The sequence below is a fragment of the Phyllostomus hastatus genome, unplaced genomic scaffold (genome assembly GCF_019186645.2).
Source record: "Phyllostomus hastatus isolate PE091 unplaced genomic scaffold, TTU_PhHast_1.1 phas_scaffold_55, whole genome shotgun sequence".
Classification (NCBI taxonomy): domain Eukaryota; kingdom Metazoa; phylum Chordata; class Mammalia; order Chiroptera; family Phyllostomidae; genus Phyllostomus; species Phyllostomus hastatus.
In genome coordinates, this window is record NW_025334035.1 from 3570367 (window position 1) to 3596198 (window position 25832).

Below are 25832 nucleotides of genomic sequence, written 5' to 3' on the forward strand. Positions count from 1 at the left end.
TTGGGCTTCTCTGTCAGCTAATAATGGCAGAGAACATCAACATAGCCTCGAGTCTGTTCCTACAAGATTGAAAAACATCCTGGGAAGCAGAGCTTCTCCACCCAGCAAGACATGAGAAATCACCTGGGAGGTCTCCTGAAGTGCAGACCCCTGGGCCGCATCCCAGGCTCGGGTTCCATTGCATGGACTACTGCACAGAAAACTGTGCAGGGCAGCCCACAGGGAGGACCACTGGTCCAAGTGACACACCTCCGGAGCGCCTGCCTGTCCTCAGGACACTGTAGGCTGGGGCCGCCATGCCGTCCCCAGATCACTACTCTGGGGGGACTGGTCTCTCACATCCAACCCTCAGTTTCTGTCAGGGGTGGCTATAAAAACCACCCTTCTGCACTGTCTGGGACTTGACCACTGCGACTCTTAATACCTCTGCCTCAGCCTTCCCCACTGCGGCGCCTGAGTCAGGAGAAAGGGGCAGTTTCACAGCTGGTGCCAGCAATGGCTCCTTTACGTGGCAGCTGAGGCCTCCAGGGTGGGAGCCTGTCCAGGTGAACGGTGGCAGACGGACAGCTGAGAAGCGCCGCCCTGCACAGCCTAGCCATGTCTGAGGAGCTTCCATTTGGACTAAGGGCCAGGAAAATCTAACCCCCTAAAAGGATTAAAAATTTGCCCTTATATCCAATAATAATAATATATGTGTATGTGAAATATAATAATAGGTAATGGGCCATTTTCTTTTTTTTCCTAGTCTATCAGGAAGCTCAGATATCATCTTTACCCTCATAGCTATAGCAGCTGCCTCTCCTATTTGTATCTTTGGTATTAAGTCCTATTTCCCTCCCCTTATTATTTATAAAACTGCTTCAAATCTTTCCTATAGAGATGAGGCATAAAGAAACCCAATGAATAAATATTCACACAGCATTTCTTATCACCACACCTCTGTGAAGATCATCACCAGGGCCCAGCTCTGTGCACAACGCTGTGAACTCAAACAAAGACAGTTTCCTCTGCGTTTTCCTTACCGGAACGTCACGCTGCCTGACAGGACCGAGACAGCCCAGGGGAGTGCCCAGGGTTGAGCCACGCTTTCAGGAACCTGTGCCAAGTCTGTCCTCTTTCTGGCAACCCTGGACAGAGCTCCAGCCCCTCCAGGGCCACGCCTCACTACTGGCTCTGCACCCTTGAGTTGCAGGTTTCCTCCAAGGCCCCTTCAGGCCCCTCCGTCCTCTGGGAGGGAGGGGGGTGTAGAGAAGGATCCAACTTTTCCAGACTTGTCGCTGTGCTCACACCCTGTCTCCCACCTCACCCAGGTCCCAAATAATCAGGCCACACACCAGGTTTCAAGTATCTGTCTCTTCCTTTCACTCTCTCAAAAGAAAATAAATAAATAAATTGCAGAAGGCGGCAGCATTTCCAGTCTTCCCCTGGACACCCAACCCCTAACCCCTGCCCCCCACCCTCCCTCCCACATTCCCACTCCCTAGACCCATCCCTCCCCTTCCCCCCCAAAAAAAAAAATCCCAGGGGAAAAAAAAAGCCAAAATTAGACCTTCCACTCATGCAAACCGGCAAAGAAAAAAGGCGGGGGGGCATGTGGAAGGCAGGGAGCCCACAGTGGAGTCCCCCACTTATCCCCCCAAAAAACCACCTTTGAGAAGAAAAAAAATGGAAAAAATAAATGAGAAATCAAGGGACATGGGAGTCACGGTGTGGGCAGGGGTGCCCCAGGCCCTGCCTCAGGAGAGGGTGGAGGCCTGTGGCCCTGCATCCCTGCAGCAGGTGCTCCTTGAGGGGGGCCTGGCTTCTGGAATGTGTGTGTGGGAGCAGACAGGAAGTGGCGGCCCCCCAGTGGGTTCATGTGTGCGTTGGGGGCGGGCAGGGCCAAGGAGTCCTAAGGAGCGAGGGCCAGGGACCAGGAGCCCGGCTCCCCCCAGACCCCAGGTTCCTGGGGTTCAGGCACCCAGTTCTGGGGTGTGGGGATACATGCAGAGGAGTGTCCCCCCTCCAATGGGCTGGATCCAGTTAGAAAGGAAATAAATAAGAAGGGGTGGGAGGGAGGCTGGGGAGTGCGAAGGGCTTGCTTGGGCAATTCAGTCCAGATCAAGGGCCCAGGCGATGGAGGCGGGGTGAATCCAGGCCAAGCCAGGGCAGACATCAGAGTCTCTCTCGGGCTGGGACCCAGATATAGGGGCCTGAGAGGTCCTCAATGACGCGCTTCACCTTGTGGTAGATCTCCTCAAAGCTGTCGCCCTCCACGATGGCTGGGGGTGGGGTAGAACAGGGAGTGAGGCCAGATGCCTGGCCAGGGGCGCGGCAAGAGCCCAAAGGGGCACCTTTCTCCAGTTCTCTAAGCCATGAGCCATGGGTCTGCACCCCTCAAAGGGGGCACCTCTTTCTAAACCATCCACCCAATGGTCTCCACTCCCCTCTCCCACTCTTCTGCTACCTTATTTTCCTTTTTCAACTCTGAGCAAAGACGGACGTATCACGTGCTGGTAAGGGGCTGGCAGCAGCCTCACCTGAGAAGCACTCGGTGAATTCCTGCTCCAGTTTGGTGGCTCTGTCGAAGGCTTTGCGGGCTTGCTCCTCTGTGATCCGCTTATTAATTTCTCTGTGGAGACGGAGAGAGACACAGACCTGAGGGAGGGGTCCCACCTTGCCTTTTACCTCCTCCATCCAGGAATGTTAAATTGCTAACAGTATTTTCTTATTTGGAGCACAAAGCAAAACAATAAATAATTCCCAATACCCTCTGGGGCTGCAGATGACAGTCCCCCACCCCCACTACCCACAACCCACCCAGCCAGGTATGGTCACTCCAGGGACCTCTCCAGAGCCTCATCCTCCCAGCCTTCCGCCCCAGAGAAGGGATGCAGATTCCAACTCCCAACAGCCCTAGAGGCCCTGGCTCACCCCAGCTGTGTGTGCCCCAGGGCCTGCTGGGAGTTGTAGTCCTGCCTAACCCAAGGAAGAAAAAGAGGGGAGAGGCCTGAGATTTCCTGCATCCTCTAGGTTCCAGCTCTCTGTACAGATGCCCCTCAAGGGCTGCTACAGCCACTGCCCAAGGTTGTGAGGAGAAGAGTTCAACACAGAGGCCTTCTGAGGCCCAGGGCGACAGGTATGGGGGAGTGCAGGGGAGCCCCCTCCAATGACCATACTCACAGCACATTCTCCAGGGACCGGGGGCGGATGAAGATGGCGATAGGGTGCAGGTGGGCCGCCTGCAGCCGCCGCACGGCATTGGCTGAGACATCAAGGATGCAGTGCTTCCCCTGGGGGCAGGCAGGTTGGGCGGAAGGGGACCAGCAGGTGGCAGGAAAGGACAGACAGAGGTACCAGAACAGGACACAGTATATGGAAAGGCAAGGAACAGGAGGTTGGCCAAAGGGAAGTGACATGGATGTCAAAAGACACATTGGCAGAAAGAGTCAAGGTAGGAAGGGCATATGGACAGAATGAAAGACAGAGAGAAGAAAGGAGGTGGCAGAGAGAGAGCAAGGGAAGGGAGCAGCACAGCAGGAGGGAATTGGAGAGATGGACGAGGGTAGGGAGCAGGCAAGGAGGGAACCCAAAACAAGAGGTAGAGCAAGGCAAGAGGGGCAGAACAGAGTGGGGGAATTGAAGGCAGGACAAGACAGATGGGGCAAGAAAGAAAAGGAATAGGAGAAAGGAAGTAGGATAGAGGGAGGAGGGAGGGGAGGACGGACAGAGGACAGACAGATGGAAGGAACAAGGAGAGGCAGATGGGAGGAAGGAGAGGCAGATGGAGAAAGGATCCGTGGAGGGAGAGAGGGCAGGGTGGGGGCAGCAGGGGGAAGCAGGTAGCAGAGGAGTGGGAGAGGAAAGTGGAGACCCCAGGAACAAGTGAGAGGAGGGGATAGGGCCACAGGGGAGTCAGGCAGAAGGATGGGGTCAAAGTGGGGGAAGCCAAGCCACCAAGGGCAAGGCCACAGGGAGAGAGGAGAAATGGGACAAGGAGGAGGGAGGGGGAGCAGAGCAGGGCCAGATGGCGGTGCCGAGTTTGGGGTCAGGAAGCACGGGAGGTAGGCAGGGGGAGCGAGGCACAGAGAGCAGGCGGTCAGACAGAGTGGCCCAAGAGGAGAAGGAGGTGGAGCAGTGCAGTCGAGACCCAGCAGGGAAAGAGACAGAGAGAAAGAGAGTTAGAGAGAGCTGGAGGAAGGCCATGGGGTAGGGAGAAGGGAGGAGGCAGAGTAGGAGGCGCCCACCAGGCCCTACCTGCTCTGCCACTTCTCGCACGGACTGCACGCTGGTTCCGTACAGGTGGCTGTTGTACTGGCCGGCCTCAATGAACTTGTGCGCTTGAATGTCCTTCTCCATTTTTTCCCGGGACGACACAAAGTGGTAATCCCGGCCATCTATCTCATACTCCCTCTTGGGCCGTGTCGTATCTGCCAGGAAGTCACCATACCCCCTGAAGATCTAACAACCATCCCTCTAGCTCAAAGGCTGCCCATGTCAGCACCCCAGAGTGCTCAGCTTGTCCTTCAGTGGAAGGGGTCACTAGGGAAACCCAGACTGACTGAGACAGAACTGCCCTCCCAGCACCCGCTGGTCCTCCAAGTCTGGCCTCAAATGGCAACATGCATGGGACGTGAGCATGGCTGAGAAGCACCCCTCCTCTTCGAATCCCAGTGTCCTTCTGTACCCCAACACCCAAAAGTGGCTCTGCCCCCACCCCCACCTCCATCCCAGGGCCCGGCACTCACGAGGAACACAGGATCCAAACTTGTCAGGGAACTCAGAGAGAAGATCATCATTGGCACGGTCCTTGGTGGGCCCAAGGATGATGATGGGGCGAGCGTAGTGCACTGAGGGGAGAGAGCTGGCTCAGCGGAGAGCAGAGCCAGGGCGTGGGCGTGGCTGGGGCCAAGGCAGGGCGCAGGGCTCACCTTCCATCTGTGTCACCGTCTCGTAGCTCAGAACCGAGTCTTCCCGACCTAGTGAAAGGTAGGGCATATGTGAGGGGCTCTGAGACAGGGGGCTCGGGGTTCCATGTTGCCTCCCTGAGAAGCTCAGGGCTCCTCTCACCCAGGTCTTCCCAAATTGACCCTACCTACCCTGTGATCCAGAGCTGGAGCCCCAATCCTAGGAGGAAAGAGCAAGCCATGTGATTGGTTAAGAGTTTACCCCATGTGTCCCCACTCTTCCACCCAAGCTCACCCCCTCTTCCACCTACCTTGGCCTTTAACCTTGACCACTCCCGTCGCTCAACCCTATGGGAAACATGGAGGGAGGGAGGAGGGATAGGGAAATGTCCAGTGAGGGGTCCTACTCCCACTGGACCAGTCGATAACCCCATCTCCCAGCAGTCCCGGGGCCCCTGTGATCCTAAATAAGATGTTTGCCCCAAAGGCTCATGGGAGTTATGGTGCCCAGGAGGGCCAGCAGGCATATTACCCGGAAGTTAGAGGGCAAACCCATGCCCTCTTGGCTGCCCACCCTGGGGACCTTGGGAGATTTGGTGCCTGTGGCAGGAAGGCTGAAGGCCCTGGGAACCTCACCGCCGTTTGCTGGGGATAAAACCGATGTCATCAGTCTCACTGTCAGAGTGTACTCGCCGTGCCTGCCACCACTCCTCATCACTGGCGTCAATTACGTGCAGCACGTCCCCAAAGTGAAAGCTGAGGGCCTGGCTCAGGAAGCCGCAGTCCTTGGTCTTGTCATAGTCAAATAGGGCCCTGGAGAGCAGAGGGCCACTGGTCAGAGCATGGCTGAGGACCCCAGCCACCCTCAGACCCAGCTCAGAGGTTCAGGGTCAGGGGTCTACAGCAAAGCACAGCTGACAATGGCACTCCCACAGGGCCCGTGGGCTCTGAGGACCCCAAGAACTGAGTGGGTCCTCAGTTCTACAGTAGAACAGTAGAACAAAAGCTCTACTGTTACTCATAGTCACCACAACTATTAACTGGCATTCAATCAACGCCACATCAGCGATCAGACAGGCTATGGATTCAGTGCGATCTCTAAAGTAAAACCTAGGACACCACTCCCCCGGGAAAGCAGTCTGCAATACCTATGCACACCACAGTCATGGAGGTGATGTGGAATCTGCTCAAATTCATAAAAAAATTTTTTTCCTTAAATCATTCTTTGCAGACTCTGGTTACCCTTAATAGTATCAAGTTCCTGTCAGTCAGCCCCAGCCCCTGGTGTCAAGGCAAGGGGAGAAATAACCACTGAGAGAGGAAAGATGAAGAGCAGGGCAGTGGGACAGGAAGAGGAGGAGGCGCCAGGGTTGCTCAGCATCATCTGTGAGTCAGAACTGGACCTCAGCAGGGAGGGAAGGGCCAAGCAAGGCTCCCAATTAAGAGCGGATGGTGGTGCTGGTCAGCGAGAGAGAAAACACTGATTCGGCAAGACAGAAAGCACAGGTACACAGAAGAAAGAGATGAGCTCAGTTGGGACATGTTGAATGGAAGACGCCTGTGGGGCATCCCAGCAGACAGGTCCAGAAAGCAGATGGCCAGAAGCGCAGGTCTGGGGAGAGGCCAGGCCAGAGCAGACGGTTCCAAGACAGAGCTGCAGAGCAGAGCAGCAGACTAGACCAAGTGAGTGCACAGGAGCCCAGAGGGAGAGAAGGAAAGAAGCATAAGATACCTGGGGAGGGTGGAAAAGAGGAGCCAGTGGGAGAAAGAGCCCTGAGAAGGAAGCAAATGCCACTGGAGAGCAAAGGGGCTACATGAGAGAGAGATTGTAGCTCACCTTTCCAGACGGCCTCATCTAGAAGGGAGGGGCAGGCTGGGGCAACATTCTGGATAGCCTAAGGGCTCCCTGCTCTGGCAGGCATTAACCTTTGAGTTTCCAAATTGTTGGGCAACTGGCTGTGGTGGGGGCAGGGTTCTAAGAAAAGTGTCAGGGTAACCAGGGGCTAAAAGGCTGTAAGGATACCTGAGGCTGAGGCTGTTTTCCAATTGACACGGAGTATTTCAAAATGCTAATATGTGCAGCTGAGCCCATGAACACCAGCTGAGTGTCAGGACTGGATGGGAAGTGGCAGCAAGGCAGGGTTAGGGGAAGACATGGCTGGGGTGGGGGTGGTCACAGAATGAAGAGGAACCCAGCCCAGGAAGCATCCAACCTGATATAGAAACCCCTTTTGGGGTTGCTCCGCAGGGAGGCGGTTCCTGAGCCCAGGCTGCTGTTCATGAGCTGTTCCCGAAGATCGTGGATCTTGGCCTCAAATCGGCTGTACTCTGAGGAAGGACAAAAAGGTTCCTGAGCTCTGGCTCCACCCTCCCACCACCCTCCCGCCACCCTCCCTCTGTCCCCACTGAAGCAGGAGCTGAGGAGGCAGGGTCCTGACGACCATCTTAGCCCACAGGAGGAGCAGCATCCGGCCTGGTACCTTCTGGTTTATACTGAGCGATAATCGTGACTGTCTGACCCGCATTCTTCAGGGCTATGGCAGCCTGCTCATGGCTGGCATTGCGGAGGTCAACACCATTGACCTAGAGGGAGGAGGAGAGACTGAGGCCCTGGAGATGAGGGCCAGGCTCCAGCCTACCCAAGCCCCTGCCCAAGAGCCCTGGGCCCTGCCCTGAGAGGAAGGGTGGTATGGGCAGGGGCTGGCCTTCTCTCACCGAGAGGATCTGGTCCCCTTTCCGCAGCTCCCCACTGAGGTCTGCAGGGCCCCCAGCCAGGATAAAGGAGATGAAGATGCCTTCACCATCCTCGCCCCCAACAATGTTGAAGCCCAGGCCCGTGGAGCCTCGGTGAATGACAATCCGCCTTGGTTCTCGGGGAATGTCTTCCTCCCCCAGTAGGTCCTTGGCTACTGGGGAATAGCGCCGAGGGGATGTGGGGGTCATGGCTGTGGGGTAGTCAGTGCCCAGGTAGCTGCTGTGACTGATCTCGTTGTCCAGGTGCTGGGAATAAGCTGAGGGAAGACAAGGAATAAAGGGTGGCATGGAAATGCATGGAGGGAGACAGCACCCACCACCCCGCTTCTCTCTAGGGAACCAGGACAGCCACTCAGGTGCAGGGGAGTCATTCTGCCAAAGATACTAGGGTGGGTGGGAACCAGATCACAGAGATGCTGGGAGCAGGAATTCACAGGTGACGTCAGGGGTTGGTTCTCCTAGGGATGATGGGTTTGAGGTTCTATGTCCTAGGTACACTAGGACAATGAAGTCGAGGAGTATCAACACCAGGTTTTGGGGGCTTTCTTTGGGCTGTAGAATCTCTTCATCTATAAAATGCCTCTCCGTCTTTTGTTTTCTCTTGGCCATCCATTGGGGGGCGAGAAATGAGGTCATTTGTCAAACAGAAGTTCTCACATTCTATTAGGGAAACTCTGATAGGGGAACCACTGTTTGCATCCCAGTGGTGGTAACATGTGCCCCTGCCCTGTATCTCCTGTAAGCTGGTGGTTCATACTAGAGACCTAGTTAGATTCAAGTCCAACTTTTTAGTAAGAATATTTCATAGATGGTGCTGTGTACTTTCTGCTGCACCGTAACAGGACACGTGTTCTCATTAGTAAGACTAACCAGTCAGCCAGGCATTGTGAGTCTTTCACCTAAGACTTTTAGTGGCCACTGATGATCACTTCCTGGTTCTAATATATCAATGGGGACAGAAAATTGGTGATGTTCCACCTTTTTTTTTTGAGGGAGGAGTATTTATTGGTGGGAATTCTTCTATAAAAGAACAACTTTCCCCGTATTAACCATTTGGTTACTCTAAGGTACGTTTGTACAAGAATAGGAGAATAAATGCTTTACTCTTTCCCTTGATTTGCCAGTTTTCAGAAAAAATGGGTTCCTAAGCACCCTCCAAAGGTACCCCATTATTTCGAAGTACCATTATGATTTCATGGATTTTAACATATTCAATGAGTTTAGTTGAATGGCCAGTAGAAGCGCCTTCAACTTGGCTCCAGTGTCTGCTGCACAGCCTTAGCAGCCTTAGCTCCCTCGCTTTCTGGGATAAAAACTGTTATGAGCTCATCTTCTACATTTCTTGCCCAAGATTCACAATCAGCCCTTTTTTCCAAGGAGCCAAGGTTCCTTTTGGTAGGGTATGGTATTTAGAAATACTACCACATGACTTTAATATAGTTTTACAATATAATTTCATATTTTGTAGGGTCAGTCCTGCCTCATTATTCTTTTCCAAAAACTTCTTAGCTATTCTCTCAAATATATTTTTCCAGTTAAACTTTAGAATCAATCTGCCAAGTTTCCAGGGAAAGTAGAGGGTGGGGTGGGGAGGAGACATTAAAATTCTGATTAGGGTTACATAAAATGTACAGATTAATTTGGAGAGGGTTGAGATCTTTCACATACTAAGTTTTTCCATTACATATTACATATGGCAACATGCTTAACTTTCCATATTATCTCTAAGTTATTCAATTATTTCACTTAGGTTTTAATATAGACAGACAATAGTATAACTTACAAATACAGATGAGTTTGTTTTTCCCTTTTCAAATGTAACATCTATTTATTCTTCTTGTTTTAATACACTGCCTGAAATCTCTAAAGCAGTGATTCTCAAGCACTCCCAGGGGACATCTGGCAATGTCTCAAGACGTTTTTGGTTGTTCTGACTGGTGAGGAGGGCACCATTGTCATCTGATGGAGGCCAGGGCTGTTGTCCAACATCCTGCATGCACCAAACCACCCCCCACAACAAAGAACTATCAAGTCCAAAATGGCAACAGAACCAACCTTGAGAAGAAGCCCTCCTCTCAAGCCATGCGGAATAACAGCAACAATAAGAGATATGCTTGCCTAGTTCCTAACTGAATGTACACATTGCAAAGATTTTATCATTAGGAAATGTTTGTTGTTGTTTTCTGTTAACTACTACTCTTTGCCACATTAAGGAAAATTCCTCTGTTCCTGGTCTACTAAGTTTTCATCTGAAACTAGATGTTAAATTCCATCAAAAGCTTTTCCGACATCTATTTGAAATGACCTCGGTTTTCTTCCCTTAACTTTTAATATAATGAATCAAATTAAGAGGTTTCCTAATATGGAACCACCTTTAGTTTTCTGAAGCAAACCCTATTTTGTTCTTTTAAAAGATTTTATTTATTCATCTTTAGAGAGAGGTGAAGGGAGGGAGAGAAACATTGATGTGTGAAAGACACACCAATTGGTTGCCTCTTGCACACCAACTGGGGACCTGGCCTGAAACCCAGGCCTGTGCCTTCGTTGGGAATTGAATGGGTGACCTTTTCGGTTCACAGGCCGGCACTCAATCCACTGAGCCACACCAGCCAATACTATAAACTCTACTTTGTGACAATGCTATTCCTTTAATCTGCTGCTGTGTCTGGTTTGCCATTGTTACTATAGACTTTTACATCTCTATTCAGAAGCTAAATTGGCCTGTACTTTCTTTTATATTATCTTTGTGACCATTTGAACTGAATGAAATGTGAAACTTTTTATCATTTCCCATACTCAGGGAGAGCATAAGAATAATCCATTCCTTGAGGATTTGATAAAATTAGCCATAAAACCATCTGGGCGCCTGCCTTGTCAGGCGGGAGGAGACTTTTGACAATATTTTCTTGGTTACATAGATGCTATTATCTCTTCCATGGTGACCGATTTTCCATCCATTCTCCAACCACAGTAAGTAGCAGGAGTTGTGGCTATTTTGCGGAGAGCAGCTGAAATGGAACAGTCATGGGGGGACATGGGATGAGTCATGGGGGGACATGGGATGGGTCACGGGGAGCTTTGGGCTTGGAGGACTCTCACAGGTTGTGATGTCTGGGGGAGCGTAGCTGTCACTCAGGTAGGCATTGCTGGGCTTGGCCACCTTTAGGTAGACAACATCATACGTGTTCTTCAGGGCTGCCACAGCATCCTCATGCATGACGTCCTCCAGCCCCACACTGTTGACCTGTGGTCAAGGGAAGCAGAGCTCAGACAGAGCCAGAAACAGCCTCAAGACAAAGGCATTGGGGGTGAGAAAATAAGGAAGCCTGGGTCTACTCAGGGCCTTAAGCAAGACCCAAGTGTGGGCTAGGCAAGTGACAGGGGTCCTCACCGCCAAAATCTTGTCTCCAATCTGCAACCTCCCATCCTTGTGGGCGGCACCCCCTTCGATAATCTTGGTTACATAGATGCTATTATCTCCAGGGATGTGCTGGTTCCCTACACCTCCTGCGATGCTGAAGCCAAGACCTAGATGGAGGGAAGACAGAGGTGGGTGCCTGGGAAGCAAGCCTTAGGCAGTGGACAGTGGACACAGGGGTGGTGACATAATGGGTTACTACCTTTAGGCCCCTTGATGAGCTTGATCTCCATGAGTTTCTCAGCCGGGGGCTTCCGGCGCATGACATAGAGGCGCACGATGGAGCCTGCCTCCTTGAGGGCCTCCACCGCAGCTGAGTGGGTCACCTCTCGCACATCCACTTCATTTACAAATAAGATGCTATCGTTGACCCTGAGAGCAGCAAGGTGGGCCTGAGCCACGAGCTTCCTGCTGCCCTGGCCCTCCCTTTCAAGGGAACCAACATCCTAACCCGTCTCCTCTCCCCACCTGAGGCGGCCATCCTGGGCCGCAGCCCCACCAGGAATGATCTTGGTGATGAAAATGGATGGGTCGTCACCGATGTGTGGGTTGTCAGTGCCACCTGCGATGCTGAAGCCCAGACCTGAGTTACCCTGAGCAGAAGGAGGGGAAGAAGGTCAGCTCCCCTTACTTCCTACTTTTGGCAAAGCAAATGGGAAGAATGGGTTGGGGAACTGTGATCAGAGCAAAAAGGGACAGGCTTACAAGGCTGGCCACCTAGAAAACATGGGCACAGAGAAAAGCACAGACAGGGAGCAAGGGGACCTCAGATGGAGAAGCCTGCTCACCCTTTCCAAAGTTATCTCCTCGTATTCCATTTCCCCCTCGGTCCCGTTCACCTGCAACTCCAGCATGGACCAGAAACACAGAAACAGTGAGACAGACATTCCTACCTGAGAAGCTGCCCCTTCCCTACTGCTGGAACCCAGGCTAACCCTCTCTCCCTCCTTCCTTCTTCAATGGCCCCAAAATCTAAACAACTCACATATCCTGGAGCTTCTAGGGTGTCTGTGTTGACAATCACAGGGGGAGAATTGGCCTGTGAGGGGGGGAAAGGAGATGAGAAGCTTCCTGAGCCTTGGCTCTAGAGGGAGTCCATAATTAAGAGTCCCACCAGCCTGGCTACCCTTTCAGCCTCTTAACCAAGCCCCCTCTGCTACCTTACAGTCCCTCAAGGACCCAGCCTCAATCCATATTACATACGCACATGCACACGTACATGGACTTAACTCTGCCCAGCCCAGGCCCCCTGCATGTAGGAGACATTTGAGAAGCCTGAAGGAAGAGACAGCCAGACAGGGAGCAGCAGATGGTAAAGAGTGGGGGTAGGGAGACTGGCTGGGGGGAGCCTCTCACCGGATGTAACACCACAGGGTGTTACATGCCTTATGTGCTACACACATAAACCCCAGGGCTTATGTCTACAGGGTCCTGCTCCCCTCTTCTTGACCCTATCCCTGTCTCTATCCACCCACACACACAGATACCTTCACAACTCTCCCTCAGATTTGCACCTCACCTTTACACACATTTGCCCCAAATCCTTGTACACGATAACCAGGGGTTCCCCCAGATGGAAGCCTCTCTCTCACCCACTCGCTATCTAACCCACCCCTTCCTCTAGAGACCTTGTTGCCTAGCAGGAGTATCTAAGCCCAGCAAAGGCCAGGGAAGACCCACCTCCAGGAGGCCCTGTCGTCAAGACAACGGGAGGGGTGGGGGCGTGGCCTAGAGGCAAGCAGACTCCCCAACGCAGAAGAGATCAGCTAGCCACGCCTCTCCTGCCCTGGGCCCCGCCCCCAGTAAGCTAGCCGGAGAGACGTCCAGGCTGAAGTGGTCTGTGGGAACAGCGCATTCTGAACAACCTCCCTTCCTCCCTCCCCTGTACCCCTCACCCTATGCAGTGCAAAGCACGTCAAGAGGGGAAAGAGTGAAAGACATCCGGGTCCTTCGATCCCTTCGATCTATTCCTCCCCCAACACACTTCATTAAAGAAAGAGTTAAAGTGGGGTGTGCCAAGGCCCCTGACGTCAGTAGCCTCGAAATAGCAGGGTCTCCAGACTCTGGGGCGGGGCCAGCTTTAGGCCGGTCCTAGGGGCTTCCCCAGTTGCCAGGGCAACAGAAGCCACATCTCCATGGCAATGGAGAAGGCTGCCCAGAGCCTCCTTCTGGGGTCCCCAACCTATTGCCGGCTCTTTAAACAAATATTTATTTGGAGTTTACCAAACACGAGGCATTCTCCAGGCTCCTCTTTCTCCCCCTCCAAAGGGGTCTCCTCTCTCCTGCCGCTGTCTCTCAATACTATATATACAACACTATTTTCAAGCTCTGCAATAGATTTCATAATCATAAATCTATTGACACTATCCGCTGACCCTCCACATCTCAGTAAATGCTGTTATCCAATAGCCAGACACCAAAATCTCATCCACTTGTCCATCCTCCATCCCGTGGCCTAACCTGAATTCCCATGCCCACCCTAGAACCCCTTTCCTCAGACCTCTTCATCCACACCTTTTTACCTCACCCCACATCCTCCACCTACATTCCTGTCCCATCCTTCAATCTCCATCTTCCAACTCCAGCCTCCAGCCTCCATCTGCTTCCCTGTCTCTCTCCCACCCTCCAGCCCCATCCCTTATCAGTCTCCTGCCCTTTCCCTCCACCCTAATTTCTGGTTCCCTCACCTCACCCTCAAACCCTCAAGATTCCATCCCCACATCACGACACTTCATTCTCAACCCACTCCCCATGGCTTCTGAAGATGCAGTTTCTCCTAGCTGCCGGCCCAGGCCCTGACCTAAGACCTCCCACACACACTTAGGCCTCCAGCACTTGCTCCTTCCACTGCCCTCTGCTTCCTGAGCTCCGACTGCAGCACTCCCCAGCACTGTACCTACTGCCACCTCTCAAACCTCCCTTCGCTCACTTTCCCTCTCCAGGGACTTAGTGGCCCCATCTAAAAAAAAAAAGGCATCTCTGTTCTTCTTTCCTCTACTCCTTGCAGCCCCCAGAGTTTCTCAGGAATACTCTGCACCATTTCCCCATATCCAGGGCCTTACTTTCCTTCCTTTCTATCAGCTCAACCTGCTGCCCTGATTTCAGTCCCATCCTAGTCTGTCCCCTGCCCTGGGACCACTTACCCTTCTGTTGTCTCTCCATTTTGCCACAAGCCAGAGAACACTCTCTATCCAACTCCTCTCCTGCCAGCCTCCTCCTTCTCACCAGACCCTGCTGCTGCCCCTCTCTGCCTCTTATCCCTAGGCTCTGAAACCCCCTCCCCACCTCTTGGTACTGTCAGCAGCCTCCCTCATCCCAAGGCACACCACAAGATCCTAAACCCCAGCCCTGACCCTACAATGTTCCCCTCAATCTCACAGCTTGCCTGGTACTCTCCATCCCTCCCCATCCTGTGCCCCCGCAAAAGGAGACTGCGAGGGAAGAAGATGGAAAGTGGCCTGCAGAATGGAAGGTCTCAGAAACAAGGCCTCCCCAAGACTGGAGGAGGATATTCAGATGTGAGGACACAGGAGAAGGGGAAATAGATAGTCATAAATAATAATGGAGGACAGACAGGGTACAGGCAAAATATCTGGGCAGAGGTGAGAGCCCACGAGGATAAGAGAGGGAAGCATGAAAGGACAGGAGAGAAATGATGAACAGTGAAGGGGGTAAGTGGGAGGGCGTGGGGTGCTGGCTGACCGATGAACAGGACTAAGCAGGCCACAGAGGGCCAGAGCTGGGGAACCGGGGAGAGGGAGGAGAGTGCGTGGGAGGGAGAGAGAGACAGCATATCAAGAACCAGCCAGCTAGCCAGCAGGGAGGGAAGGGCAGCAAAGAGGGGAGGAAGCACGGGAGCAGAGCGAAGCCTGGGTCAGGGGACAGAGGCAGAAGGGCCCCAGAAGTAGAAGTCTCAGGCCTGACAGATGGAAAGGGCTGGAGACTAGGCAGACAGGGAGAGCCAAGCCCAAGAGCAAGAAGTGGGGGGAGGAGGCAGGGAAGGGACAGAGCAAATGAGGGCAGCAGGAGCTCTGAACAGAGCTCTGGACACAGAGAACGTAAACAGAGGTAGGGAATGTAAAGGAATGAAGAAGTCCTGGGCTTGGTGAGCATCCTCCACACATCTCAACACGTAAGCGAGCAGACACGCAGGCATGCACACACATGCGCACACATCCTGGCTTTAAGCTCTACACCCACTCCCACAGCCTGGCCTCTGTTTCTCCTCTGTAGGAACAAGGTGTTTCTAGCACCTCCCCCAAACACTCTTTCCCCCAGGCCTGAGGACCCTAAGCCCCAGGCACCCCAGCCCCAGCCTTCCTCCACCTTCATCTGGGCTCTAGCCCTACCGGCCCTTGGGGGTGGCTGTAGCTCCGAGGCTCCAAGGGGGCGACACTGGGGAGGGGAGCTGCCTGAGTCTCCTACCTTGAGGGGGGAGAGGTGGGTGTGACCCACGACCCCGTGGACAGCCTTGAGGTGGGACAAGTTCCTCTCCGCCACGTGCACCAGTTCGGGGGCGTTTACCTGGTTGGGGAGGTGGGCCGGGCTGTGCTCCAGAGGGGGCGTGTCTTCATCTTGGTAGCGGTATTTCTGGGGACAGGATGGAAGTGTCACTGGGGCCGACCCAGAGCTTCAGGGCTGCAGGCTGCCAACCCCGGCAGCCTCCTCTTCCCCCAGCCAGTGCGGTGCGGGAAGGCCCCGGGGCCTGACCAGCTCCTCCCCCTCCCTCTCCTCCAGCCCATTGGTTCCCCTCTCTCCACCCTTCCCACAGCCCCTTCTCCTGCCAGGCCTTGGCACCTCTCATTTCTTCCCAAATCCCAGCTCCATGCCCCAACTCCTCCTCCTCCCATCCTAGAACCCTCAGCCTTCTTCTACCCAGCACACTCCCTCCTCTGGCCTCTGATTCTTCACCCCTTTCCCAGGCCTTCATTGCAAGTCCCTCCATCCTTCCAGAGCTCCAGCCCTTCTGACAGTGGTACCCATATTCTCTTCATCCATCCCCAAAGTCTTTGCTTCTCTCATCATCTTCATGCCACTCCCCTAATTACCTTAATCCTTCTCCCTACATTGTAACCTCCTTCCTCCCTACTCCAGTTGCTGCTGCTGCTCTCTACTTCATCCTATGGTCACCCCACCCTCATTGCCTCAGTCTCCCCACTGCAGCCTCTACCTCATAAGACTGGCTCTCCAGTACCTCCCACACAGGAGGCAGGGACCGAGTTCAGGCCCTTCAGCTAGCACGTATTTGGCAGCAGCCCCCCAGGCAGAATGAAGCTAAACCTGGCCAGTTCTTTCTCCAAAGGTCCTGCTGGTTCCCAAGTAGTCAGCAGTAGGCTCCCCCCAGAGCCCAGCCCCACCCTAAAAAATGCCCATAGCCCAGCCAGCTAATCGGATATACTAGAAGGGGATGGGAGAGAAAGGGGGAGGACAGAGGCAATAGGGTTCAGGAAGGGGATGGAATGGGTGTAGGTTCCAGGTCCCAGATTCCCTGAAGAGAGTGGAGTGCTAAGCCTCAGGGTGAACTCCTGGCCTCCCTCTGGCCTACTGGAGTGAAAGCCCCAACATCACCTCGACTCTCTTCCCAACTAACCACCGGTCATCTCAAGGGCCTCCTGTGCTAGCTTAGCAGGGACACCAGTAAATGAGATTAACTAGGGGTCAGACAGCAAGGAAAAGGGCAGCTGGAGACAGCAGTGAAGGGCAGCAACTGTGCCAGGGTCCTCCCGCATCTGCCTCAGACCTCATGCTGCTCCCCTCCTCAGGAGTTGCCCCCCAGAGAAGCAAGCCCTCCTTAACTCCAGGCTCAGGCACTGAGCAGAAGGGTGCCATATGCAGGGCTCTCTCAGGGAGTGAGGATGACAGAATATACTCCCCAGTACACGTGGGTAAAAAAAAGAATTTCCCTCGCAAAAAAGTATCTGAGAAGCTGAGAGTACCCCAACATTTGGAGGGCAACAGTTGCAAGATCCAACTGGAGGAAGCTTATCAAAGTCAGTGCCTGATACTAGAGTATGATTCTGAAATTTCTCAGGATGATGAACCGCGGCTGAGGTTCATCAACTGGCTTTTAGCTCAGGGTACAGGAAGAGAATGGGAGGAGGGACAAGATGCTGACATGACAACGATGCTCAAACCCAGGAAATAGAGACAAATAGCATCAAGATGTATCTTGATACATTTGAAGAGCCTTAAAGAAGGAAAATAGGGCTCGTGAAGATACACTCCATTTTCTGGCCCACAGACATGAAGACAGTAGTATCCTGAGCTCCGGTTTCAATTCTATTGGCACAAAAAAACAGTGAAGAAGGAAAAGGACAGGGGAGTATAAGCTAAATAGCCCTCCTCAAAGACTGGGCCATCTTGGATAACAGAATTCAATGAACTGAAAAAGGCTGTTCATTCCACATCCTGAAAAGGTGATCAGCAGCCTGAACAGTGCAAGAGCTGAAGGACAGTGCCCAGAAACTGGGGGGCTCAGGCAGCTTTCCTCTCTCTTCACAAGGCCCCCAATCCTCTGATAAATGAGGCAGGGCCAAGGGTTGCAGCTTCAAGTTTAGGAGTCTGGGAGGGTGTTTGAGCCCAATGCCCCTCCATCTTCACCCTATCTCACAGAGAAAATTCCTGAATCTCATGATGAAATGCCAGGTGCACATAAAAAAAATGGAAGCATGGAAGGGGGCATTTCATCGTTTATTCTAGAGAGGAAATGAAGGTAAATTTTTATCACAGTGAGGCTATAGACACATCTCTCTGCCCCGCCCCCATGAGGGATTGGGGGCCCAGGATTGAGGAAAAGTCTCCTCGGGATTGGGAGACAATGTGACCAAACTAGGAACCAGGAAAGGGTACAAAGTACCCAGAATGTGGCTGAAGGAGGTTAGGGCCTATGTTCAGCCCTTGGAAATTTTCAAAGTGCTTGTAGCAAGGGGTGGGGGATGGAAATCTGGAGCCTTGGGGGTAGGGGAGAGTAATTCTGAAACTGCAAACTGGGAGGTGGGGGCTGTGGCAAGCACCTCTCAGTCCTGGATTACAGGACAACTAAAGCAGAACAAGCACAAAAAAAAGGATCCCCTCTTTTACCCTACCGGGACCGCGACAGCTCAACTGCTATTGGGACCAAGTCTGAACCCCCAAAATATTAGGGCACAAGACAAGTAAAAGGCTTGGGGGTCACTGTTGTTCCTCTCCCCTTGGCCCCCTCCTCACTGTAGTCCCAGCTGCATAAAATAACCTGGAACCAAGGCTTGCACCCCCATAAGAGAGGGGTATGAAAGTGGATGATGATAAGAGGGGCGACCCACTGCGCCTGTCCGCGACACACTGCAACCCAGAGACCCCGAGCCAAGAAGGAACAGCGACAGGGCTTGAAGCTTGCACCCTGAGATTCGGAGGGTCCGGGAAGAGGGGAGCGGGCCGAAGCCCGTACCGCGGCACGTACCACGCAGAGACACAGGGAGGCGAATCTGTTCCGAGCCGACATGGAGAAAGGGAGGGGGACTCAGGGGTGGGATGGGTGGGAGAGCAAGGGTCCCGGGGCTGGGGAGGGGGAGGGGCAGAGGGGCGGGGGCTGCGGCGGCCGCAGCAACCGATGGCTGCGGCGGGGGGGGCACCGCGCCTGCGCAGTGCGGGAGAGCGTCACGATGGGAGAGAGAGGGTGAGGGGAGACCCTCTAGGCCATCAACTTTCCTGGTTCCAGCTGTTTCTTGTAGACTTCACTTTCCACAGTCTACTCCTATTCTGACCCCTCTACAAATAGAGACACTCTTAAAATTTGCCAATTTATCGCTGTGGTTCTCAAGGGCCCCTTTTTCTATCTAATCTTCCACCCTAAAATCACCAGGCCCCTAACTATTCCAAAACCTTACCAGACTGCTCATCACTACTGGACTCCCAAGGTACAGGGAAGGAAGGAAGGAGCACTTCTTTCACTTAAAGACCCCCAAGAGATCTAAATTTTCTCCCACAAGCCCCTCCCCCCACATCCCCAAAGACTGTTAATATGGACAGCATCCCATCAGATGCAGACATCTCCTGTTCTAACCAGCAGTCCAGCCCCACCTGATAGCCAGACAAGGCAGTCTCAAGAGTTTAAGAACCACAGGTCCTTGTGCCTCGAATTAATCTTCCCCTTAAATCATCCATTTTAAAATCATCCCTATCCCTCCATCCACTAACAGAGACCTTTAAATTAGTGCAAATAGTACCCTTGCTCTAATGTAAACATCCAAAGAAGCAGTTCTCAAATTCATTCGGGGTCCACTGTCCAAATCCCTGAATCTAATGAAATACTCATGACCTTCTAATATACCAGTCCGCAATACCACAACTCTCCAAATTAAATTGGAACTTCTTCTATTTATTCCCAAACCCTTAAATTAAGAGACAATTTCCCTATTCCTTTTCTTTACCCCTCAGTTTCATACATCAGTCCCTTTTCTGACTGCCCTCTCTACAGCTCAACATCTCCTTCATGATTCCGAATTCTGTGTTGGAAGATTGCTCCCGAATATATCAATCTGTCCCACACCCCAGCCTCAAAAAATATCCACGGAAGTAAGATACAGCCTGCAATTTGCAGTGACACACAGATCTTCCAGAACACCTAAAACCAACTGCCTCAAGTCTCTTCAGAGGCTTCCATTTTCTCCCAAACTACTGGACCTGAAAGCATCTGTTCCAAATATTCTCCCATTGAACGACCACCTTTCCAACTCTTTAAACCCAGTCTCTTCAAATCTTGTTCTCTGGCTTCTCTAAAATGCTCACACATGGCACAAAGGACAGACTTCCCTAAAATCCCGCCTGTGTTTCCTCTTTCCTGTTAACCAGTCTGTTGGATGCGCCCCCAAGATGACCCCCAATGCCCTAGTTTCATATCTGGACAGAATGCTTGGATCCTCAAAGGAAACCAGTGAGGAAGGGGCTGGGCTCGAAATGTCTTCTAGAATAGAAAAATCACAGTTCTCCACCAGTAGGCGCTATGACCCATTAAGACCCTCCTCCCAGCCCCCATTTCCTTTTTCCCTCCATTTTCCGTTTCCCGGTTGCCTAGCAACGCAGCTATCAAGGACTTTGCTGTCGCCTAGCAACCGTCTCCTTGGAACATAGAGCTGAGGTAGGAGGTTGTGCTCTGATGAAATCTGAACAGGCCTCCATCTTGGGAAAATTGAGACGTCAGATCGCCCAACCCCCGGATTCTCCTTTCCAAAGACCCCCGTGCCCCTCAGTTACTTAGACAAGTCCCTCAAACCCTGTCTCATTTTGGCACATGGGACCATGCGCACTCCCCTGCCAGGTCAGATCCGCCCTCACTTCAGTTGGGTTACTCGGCCCTAAGACCCCGCCCCTTTTCGAGGGCAGTTGCCCGCCAACTTAGAGTAAGCCAGACCTCGCCCACCTGCCTCCAGAAGACCACGCCTCCGTCCACTCCCCGCCTATTTGCTTCCCCAGCCTCGCCCATACTGTCCCTTCGCCACGCCCCTGTCGGCCAATGAATGAGGCTGTTGGCCACACTGCCCCGCCCCCGTCATCTTAGCTTGGCCCAATAAGGACCACCCGGAGGGGTTAACCGCTTCGCCTCCGGTGGCCAAATACCCCTGGTCTTTCCCCACCCTCCCCCTCCCGCATTTGTTCTGCTCCACCCTCGCCCGGTCCTCAAGTCCGCCACGCAACTTCAGTCGTCGCCGGTTACCATGGCAACGGCGGCAGCAGTGCGGGGAGAAGGGGGAGGGACGGGGGCGGAGTGGGAGAAAGAGATGCTCAGAGATCGAGAGACTCCTGCAGAGAGAGGCACAAAGTAAGAGTAAGTGATAGCTATAAAAGCAGAGGGCCTGGCACATGGTAGGCATTCAATAAGTGTTCCTTAAATTATTGCAGCAGGAATCTAAATATAGGCAAATAAAGATGGAGAACTCTCAGACGGAGCTGGGAAGCTCAACGACCTGAGCACCCCCTACCCCACCCAGTATTTCGAGGGTATAGGGGTGGGGACAAGAGCCATGTGCCCCCTGCTGGCTCCTCCAGGGCTACCCTCCGCTGCCCTGGATAGAGATGAACCACAACTCCCAACAGCCCCATTGGCAGCAATCCTCTAACAATGAGTGATCTTATGCTTCAAGGCCTTATGGGAGTTGAAGTCCCCGCCACCCCGCAACTGACAAGTTTTCCGGCCAAGGAATGTGGCAAGCCTTAGTCTCCACGCCTCTGTAAAACCCCAAATGCATGATCCTCTGTGCAAGACTCCTTTCTTCAGGGATGTTCAACCCTGCGCTCCATGGAAGAAGCAGGAGTCTAGAAGGGAGATGGATAAATCACCCCCTCCCAGAATAGCTCCCAGTGCAAGCAAGCCCCTCACCCTCGCTCGCATATGTGCTCGCGTGTTGGAAGCAGAGCCCACACATTCCAAATGGCTTTTTGTGTACACCTGAACACAGGACCACAGCCAGAGAGCCTAAATCTAAGAAGCAGGCTAAGAGCAGGACACAGGAGGAGCTGAAGCCCAGAGGACAGTAAAGGAGAGCAGGCCAGAGAAACTGAAGCCCCCAAAATCTACTGAAACTACGGAGGATTTGGGGGGGACCACTGCCAAGAAGCAGCATGAGAGAAATCTCACAGAAAAAAAGACAAGCAAGTAGCCCTGGAGAGTGGGTGGGGGCTCCAGACCTAAAGGCCCTCAGCCCTCAATCTCTTCTATCCATGCTCATACACCCACGATGCATGTATACACACGTGTGAGTTTATGACAGGGAACATGTGTGTCCTCAGCTCCCTCTCGTGAAAAGCTGCAGTTCCCACTAAATATAACCCCCTCCCCAGCTTGTGACTCACCCGGACCCCGCCTCCCCGGCCCCCACTTCCTGTCCCACCCCCCCCCAACCCCCAGCTGCCTGCCACCAGGCAAGGCCCCTCTCCACACACCAGGCACCCAGCTTCCCAGTCCCAGAGTCTCACAGCCAAGACCTAGGTATTCTGCATCCACCAGGAGCTTACTTGTGCTCCTCATCCTTGATCTCCTGGCCCTTTCCAGCCTTTCCAAACTCCAACCACAGGGACACCCTGGTACAGATCCTCACTGCCTTCCTCCTACTCCTTTTCACCCCAGTCACCTTAAATCCAGGTGTTCTCCTCCACCTTCATCCCAAGTGTCAGGGGTAACAGGAACGTTTCCCTCCATCTACTCTTCTCCCTCTTTCTAAACCAAGGGTAAATACAGTGTGGGAAGAGAAGGGGATATTGGGCACCTGCCTAGACCATCCCCAAATTTTGCACCACCCACCTGGTCCCCTCCTCAAATCCCCTCTTTCCCAAAACCTCTCATCCTCCTCCTCAGGAACTGGCAACCTCAGCTGCTGCATCCTTCTACCTCCCATGGGAGTACCCCGGATCCTAACCTTACCTGGTCCATTCCCTCAGGTAATCCTACAGAAGGCCCCAGCCCTCTGACAACTCCCAACTCTCCCCATCCCATATGATCGAACCCTAAATTAACAGTTCTTGCTAATTGAGCAAGCACCCCCAAATGTATCTACCAGAAGACGCTGGTTCTATAGCCTGAAGGCCCACCCCTTCCCACCGGCTGACACCGCCAGACCTGTCAGGCACTCACAACCAATAACCTTCTACCCCTGTGTGAGAAGCCTCCTTAAATTGGACATGGCACCAGGAGGCCAGCATGCCCCCCAGGAGGAAAGAGAATCCCCCACACATAGTCCACCTTTCAACATACACGAGCAGGACTCCCATGTGAGCCAGGCTTCTCCTTAAATAAGTCTCTCGCAAATATGTTCGGTAAACCCCAAAACCCAGCAGACCCCCAAACCACAGAGTACCCCCAAATTTCCATTTCTCTACAGGTACAAAGGGATGACTCTAGGGGGCACCTGTGGCCAAACCCAGCGTTTTCTCAAATGTGAACCCCCAAACTAAATTAGGACCCCAAATACATCTTCTGATGCTCCCCAGGGCCCCCAGCCCCAGATTAGGTCTGCCTAACCTCTCCCCATAAACTCATACCCTCCCTCCAGTTTAGAGCCCCCAACCATGCTTACCTTGGTTGTCACTATACAGAGACAGTCCATGTTGGGGGGCCTGACCTCGGCGGCGGGTAAGGGGCTCTGACTTCATCGGAGTTTCGTTCCTCCCCTCCGTGGGTTCTCACCCCTCCCCCCTCCGCACCCCACTTTTGCAGGGGTGGCCAGGATGGGGGGAGGGGTGAGAGGGGAAAGAGGGGTTTGGAGAAGGGAACGGTAGGGGAGCGTGGGAGAGAGGGGAAGGGGGCCCTAAAAGGGGGTCCCCAATGGAGGGGGGGCTTGGGGAGCACACCCCGGTGCTCAGGAGGGACGGGGGCACCGGGGGCTAGCAGCCCCGGAGTTCGGGGGCTGGGGCATGAGCTGAGGTGGGGGAAGGGAACTGGATTTCGGGGAGCCCCAGGGAGGGGGGTATCTTGCCTACCGGCCAGGGGCTAGGGGCCTTAGTGGGAGGAGTGGGGGGGGGGGGGTTGGAGGCGGCAGCGGCGAGGGAGCCGTAGAGCCAGAGGAGGGAAGAGAAGAGAGGAGGAGAGAGGAAGCAGGGGGAGGGAGGGAGCCAGGAGCCAGAATGAAGGGGGGGGGGGGCCCTTGGCAGAGTTAACTCCTTCAGTGCTGGCAGGAACCCGGATAATGGAAAAGGAGATGGAAGCAGAAGCAGAAAGGCCCTGAAGCAAACATGGAGGCCTGGCCAGCTACCAGAGATGACAGCAGACATGATAAGGATAAATTTCATTTCTTAGAGGAGGAAGCACCATAGCTGGGCTGGGATCACCCAAGGTTGTTTAAATACTGGAGAGAGGCCATAGCAGGGGGTAGGAGTGAGGGAGGGTTGGCAAGAGGGAATACCAGGGGTCTAGCTCTCCCTCAAAATCCACAAGAGGAAACCTGAAAAATAATTATATCCTAAACTCTTTGGTGCTTGAAACTGGGGCAGGCAAAGAAAAGGGGGAAGCAAGAGGGAGAAGGGGCCTAAGGAGAGGAGAGTCTATTCTCTGGGCCCCAGAGAATAGGATTTTGTTTCCTGGGTCCCCAAGTCTCAGTTCAATATCAGCAGCACTTTGCTCAACCCTCCAGCTCTGCCCACTTCCTCAGTAAGTTAGGCCCCCATTCTTGCCCCCTTACCTGACTTTCTGAGATGGAAGCTTCATAATAGTCCAGGATGTCTGTCACAGGAACAACAGGGAGTTACCCTCTCCCCATGCCCTGCCTCCCTGGCCACCCCAACCATCACCTTGCCTCCTGCTGTCTGGTAAGGGAGGAGCTCCTCCAGCCAAAACTGGTGGGCACTGAGGAGGGACACTGGGGGGATGATCCCTGCCTGAGGCTCCTCTTGGACCAAATGATCTCCAGGCTCCCAACCAGCCCCCGAGTTTGGTAATTACTCACAGGCCCAGGCCAGCCTTTTCCACCACTGTTCCTTGGAAAATTGGGACTACTCACCCAGCAAGGCCTGGAAAAGGTCACTGTGCAGCACTGTGAGGAAAGAGGGTGCCCATCGCAATAGTGGGGGGGCCAGGAGCCAGAGGACTGACCTGGGAGCTGGTGAAATGCAAGTGAGAGTGGATTGGGAAAAGAGACAGACCAACGTAGGCACTCACCTCATCTTCCCAGGCTTTGCCCTTTCACCCCAGACTCTATGGAAAGGTTGAGGGAGAAGGATCCCCAGAATTTTAGTCCTCCACTCCCACCCCAGGCCTCTCCTCCCACAAGGACTCCTGTTTTTCACCTCTTGGTCTTTCCTGTTTTTCACCTCTTGGTCTTTCCGACATCTCTCTTTTCTCTTACGTCAATCTCCCTAATCCTCCAGGATTAGAGCTGAGCTGTCTTCTCCCCACCCAGTTCCAGCTGCAAGGTAAAGCAGGCACTCTCTGAACCACACAGATGTCCCATCCTTCTTCAGGTCCCCAGGCACCACTACCATTACCTTGCTCCACATACCCTGGCCCCTTCCCAAAGCCAGGCACAACGTAGCTACACCTCCCTAAGTGACTGAGGAAGAGGGTTATCCCCTAGGAGACTCCAAGAGCTCAAAAATAAAAGAAGTTGAGCCCAGCTCTCTCTCTCCTCCTGGGCCTGTCCCCAATGGGAATGGCAGAAAGAGGGACAAAAATGGCCTGGGACTTCTTGACCTAAGGCTAGAGAAGTGTAGGAGAGGGAAGAGACATGAGAATTCCTAAAGTTCCTATCAGGCCTGGGAAAACTCCACCTGCGCGGAGATCTAGCCTGAGCAGTCTCAGGAAGAAACAGAAGGCAGGCAGAGTGAGGTGGATGTTGAAGAAGGTCTGAGAGACCTAAAGGAAAGGCAGTGAACCCTAGGAGAGAAGGGAAATCCTCCTAGGTCTCAGGAGAATATGTTTGGGACACTCACACACCAGTTTGAGTCTCCCACCCCACCATTTCCCTCCCTCTTGTAGATTTCACAGACGATACCAGAGTCTTCTTTCCAAATCTCTGCCTCTGGCATCTATCCTATACTTTTGTCTTCCCACCTTTCTAACTCCACCTGGGAAGTTTTCCTTTCAGTCTATCCTCCATCCCTCCGGCTACAGTTACCTAAGCTCCTCCCTCTTCAGTCCCGGCGTATCCCATAACCCCTTTTGAGAACTACACTCTAGTTCGGACAGGCGGGATGAAAGAGTTCGGGGGAAACAAGGGATGTTTGGAGATCACCCTACGTCCACCAGAATGCTGGGCTGGCGGGGGGAGCTCCGAGACTACAGCCCCCAGCATGCACCGGGGGCCGGAAGC

At 53.3% G+C, this 25832-nt stretch overlaps 1 protein-coding gene across 18 annotated transcripts; it reads right to left on the bottom strand.

Moving 5' to 3' along the window:
• Positions 1-1506: 1506 nt before the first annotated feature.
• On the bottom strand, positions 1507-25754 carry DLG4 (discs large MAGUK scaffold protein 4). 18 transcript variants are annotated; one of them, XM_045824207.1, is made up of 23 exons: positions 25638-25751; positions 24811-24929; positions 24525-24623; positions 24207-24247; positions 15484-15648; positions 12044-12097; positions 11847-11897; positions 11527-11651; positions 11261-11430; positions 11032-11168; positions 10740-10884; positions 7602-7897; positions 7367-7469; positions 7100-7214; positions 5523-5699; positions 5198-5234; positions 5079-5106; positions 4911-4958; positions 4728-4829; positions 4237-4409; positions 3163-3272; positions 2520-2611; positions 1507-2261 (listed from the first exon to the last, which is right to left on the bottom strand). In XM_045824207.1, the coding sequence occupies exons 2-23, from the start codon at positions 24851-24853 to the stop codon at positions 2155-2157; spliced, it is 2418 nt and encodes an 805-aa protein (XP_045680163.1). In that variant the 5' UTR covers positions 24854-24929; positions 25638-25751; the 3' UTR covers positions 1507-2154. The 18 variants fall into 18 exon arrangements, 17 of the variants coding, with proteins under 17 accessions (XP_045680163.1, XP_045680162.1, XP_045680161.1 ...); XM_045824206.1 differs by having other exon boundaries at positions 11847-11903; XM_045824205.1 differs by having other exon boundaries at positions 11847-11906.
• Positions 25755-25832: the final 78 nt, after the last annotated feature.

Bases quoted from the DNA above. Each gene is read 5' to 3' on its own strand.
- DLG4 (XM_045824205.1), bottom strand. From the start codon at position 24,853: ATGTCGGAAAGACCAAGAGGTGAAAAACAGGAAAGACCAAGAG. The intron at 24,248-24,524 runs GTGAGTAGTCCC...TTCCTGTGACAG, and splicing joins CCTTTTCCAGGCCTTGCTGG to ACATCCTGGACTATTATGAA. The intron at 7,898-10,739 runs GTGAGAGTCCTC...GTCTTCCCTCAG, and splicing joins TCCCCCAGACATCACAACCT to CTTATTCCCAGCACCTGGAC.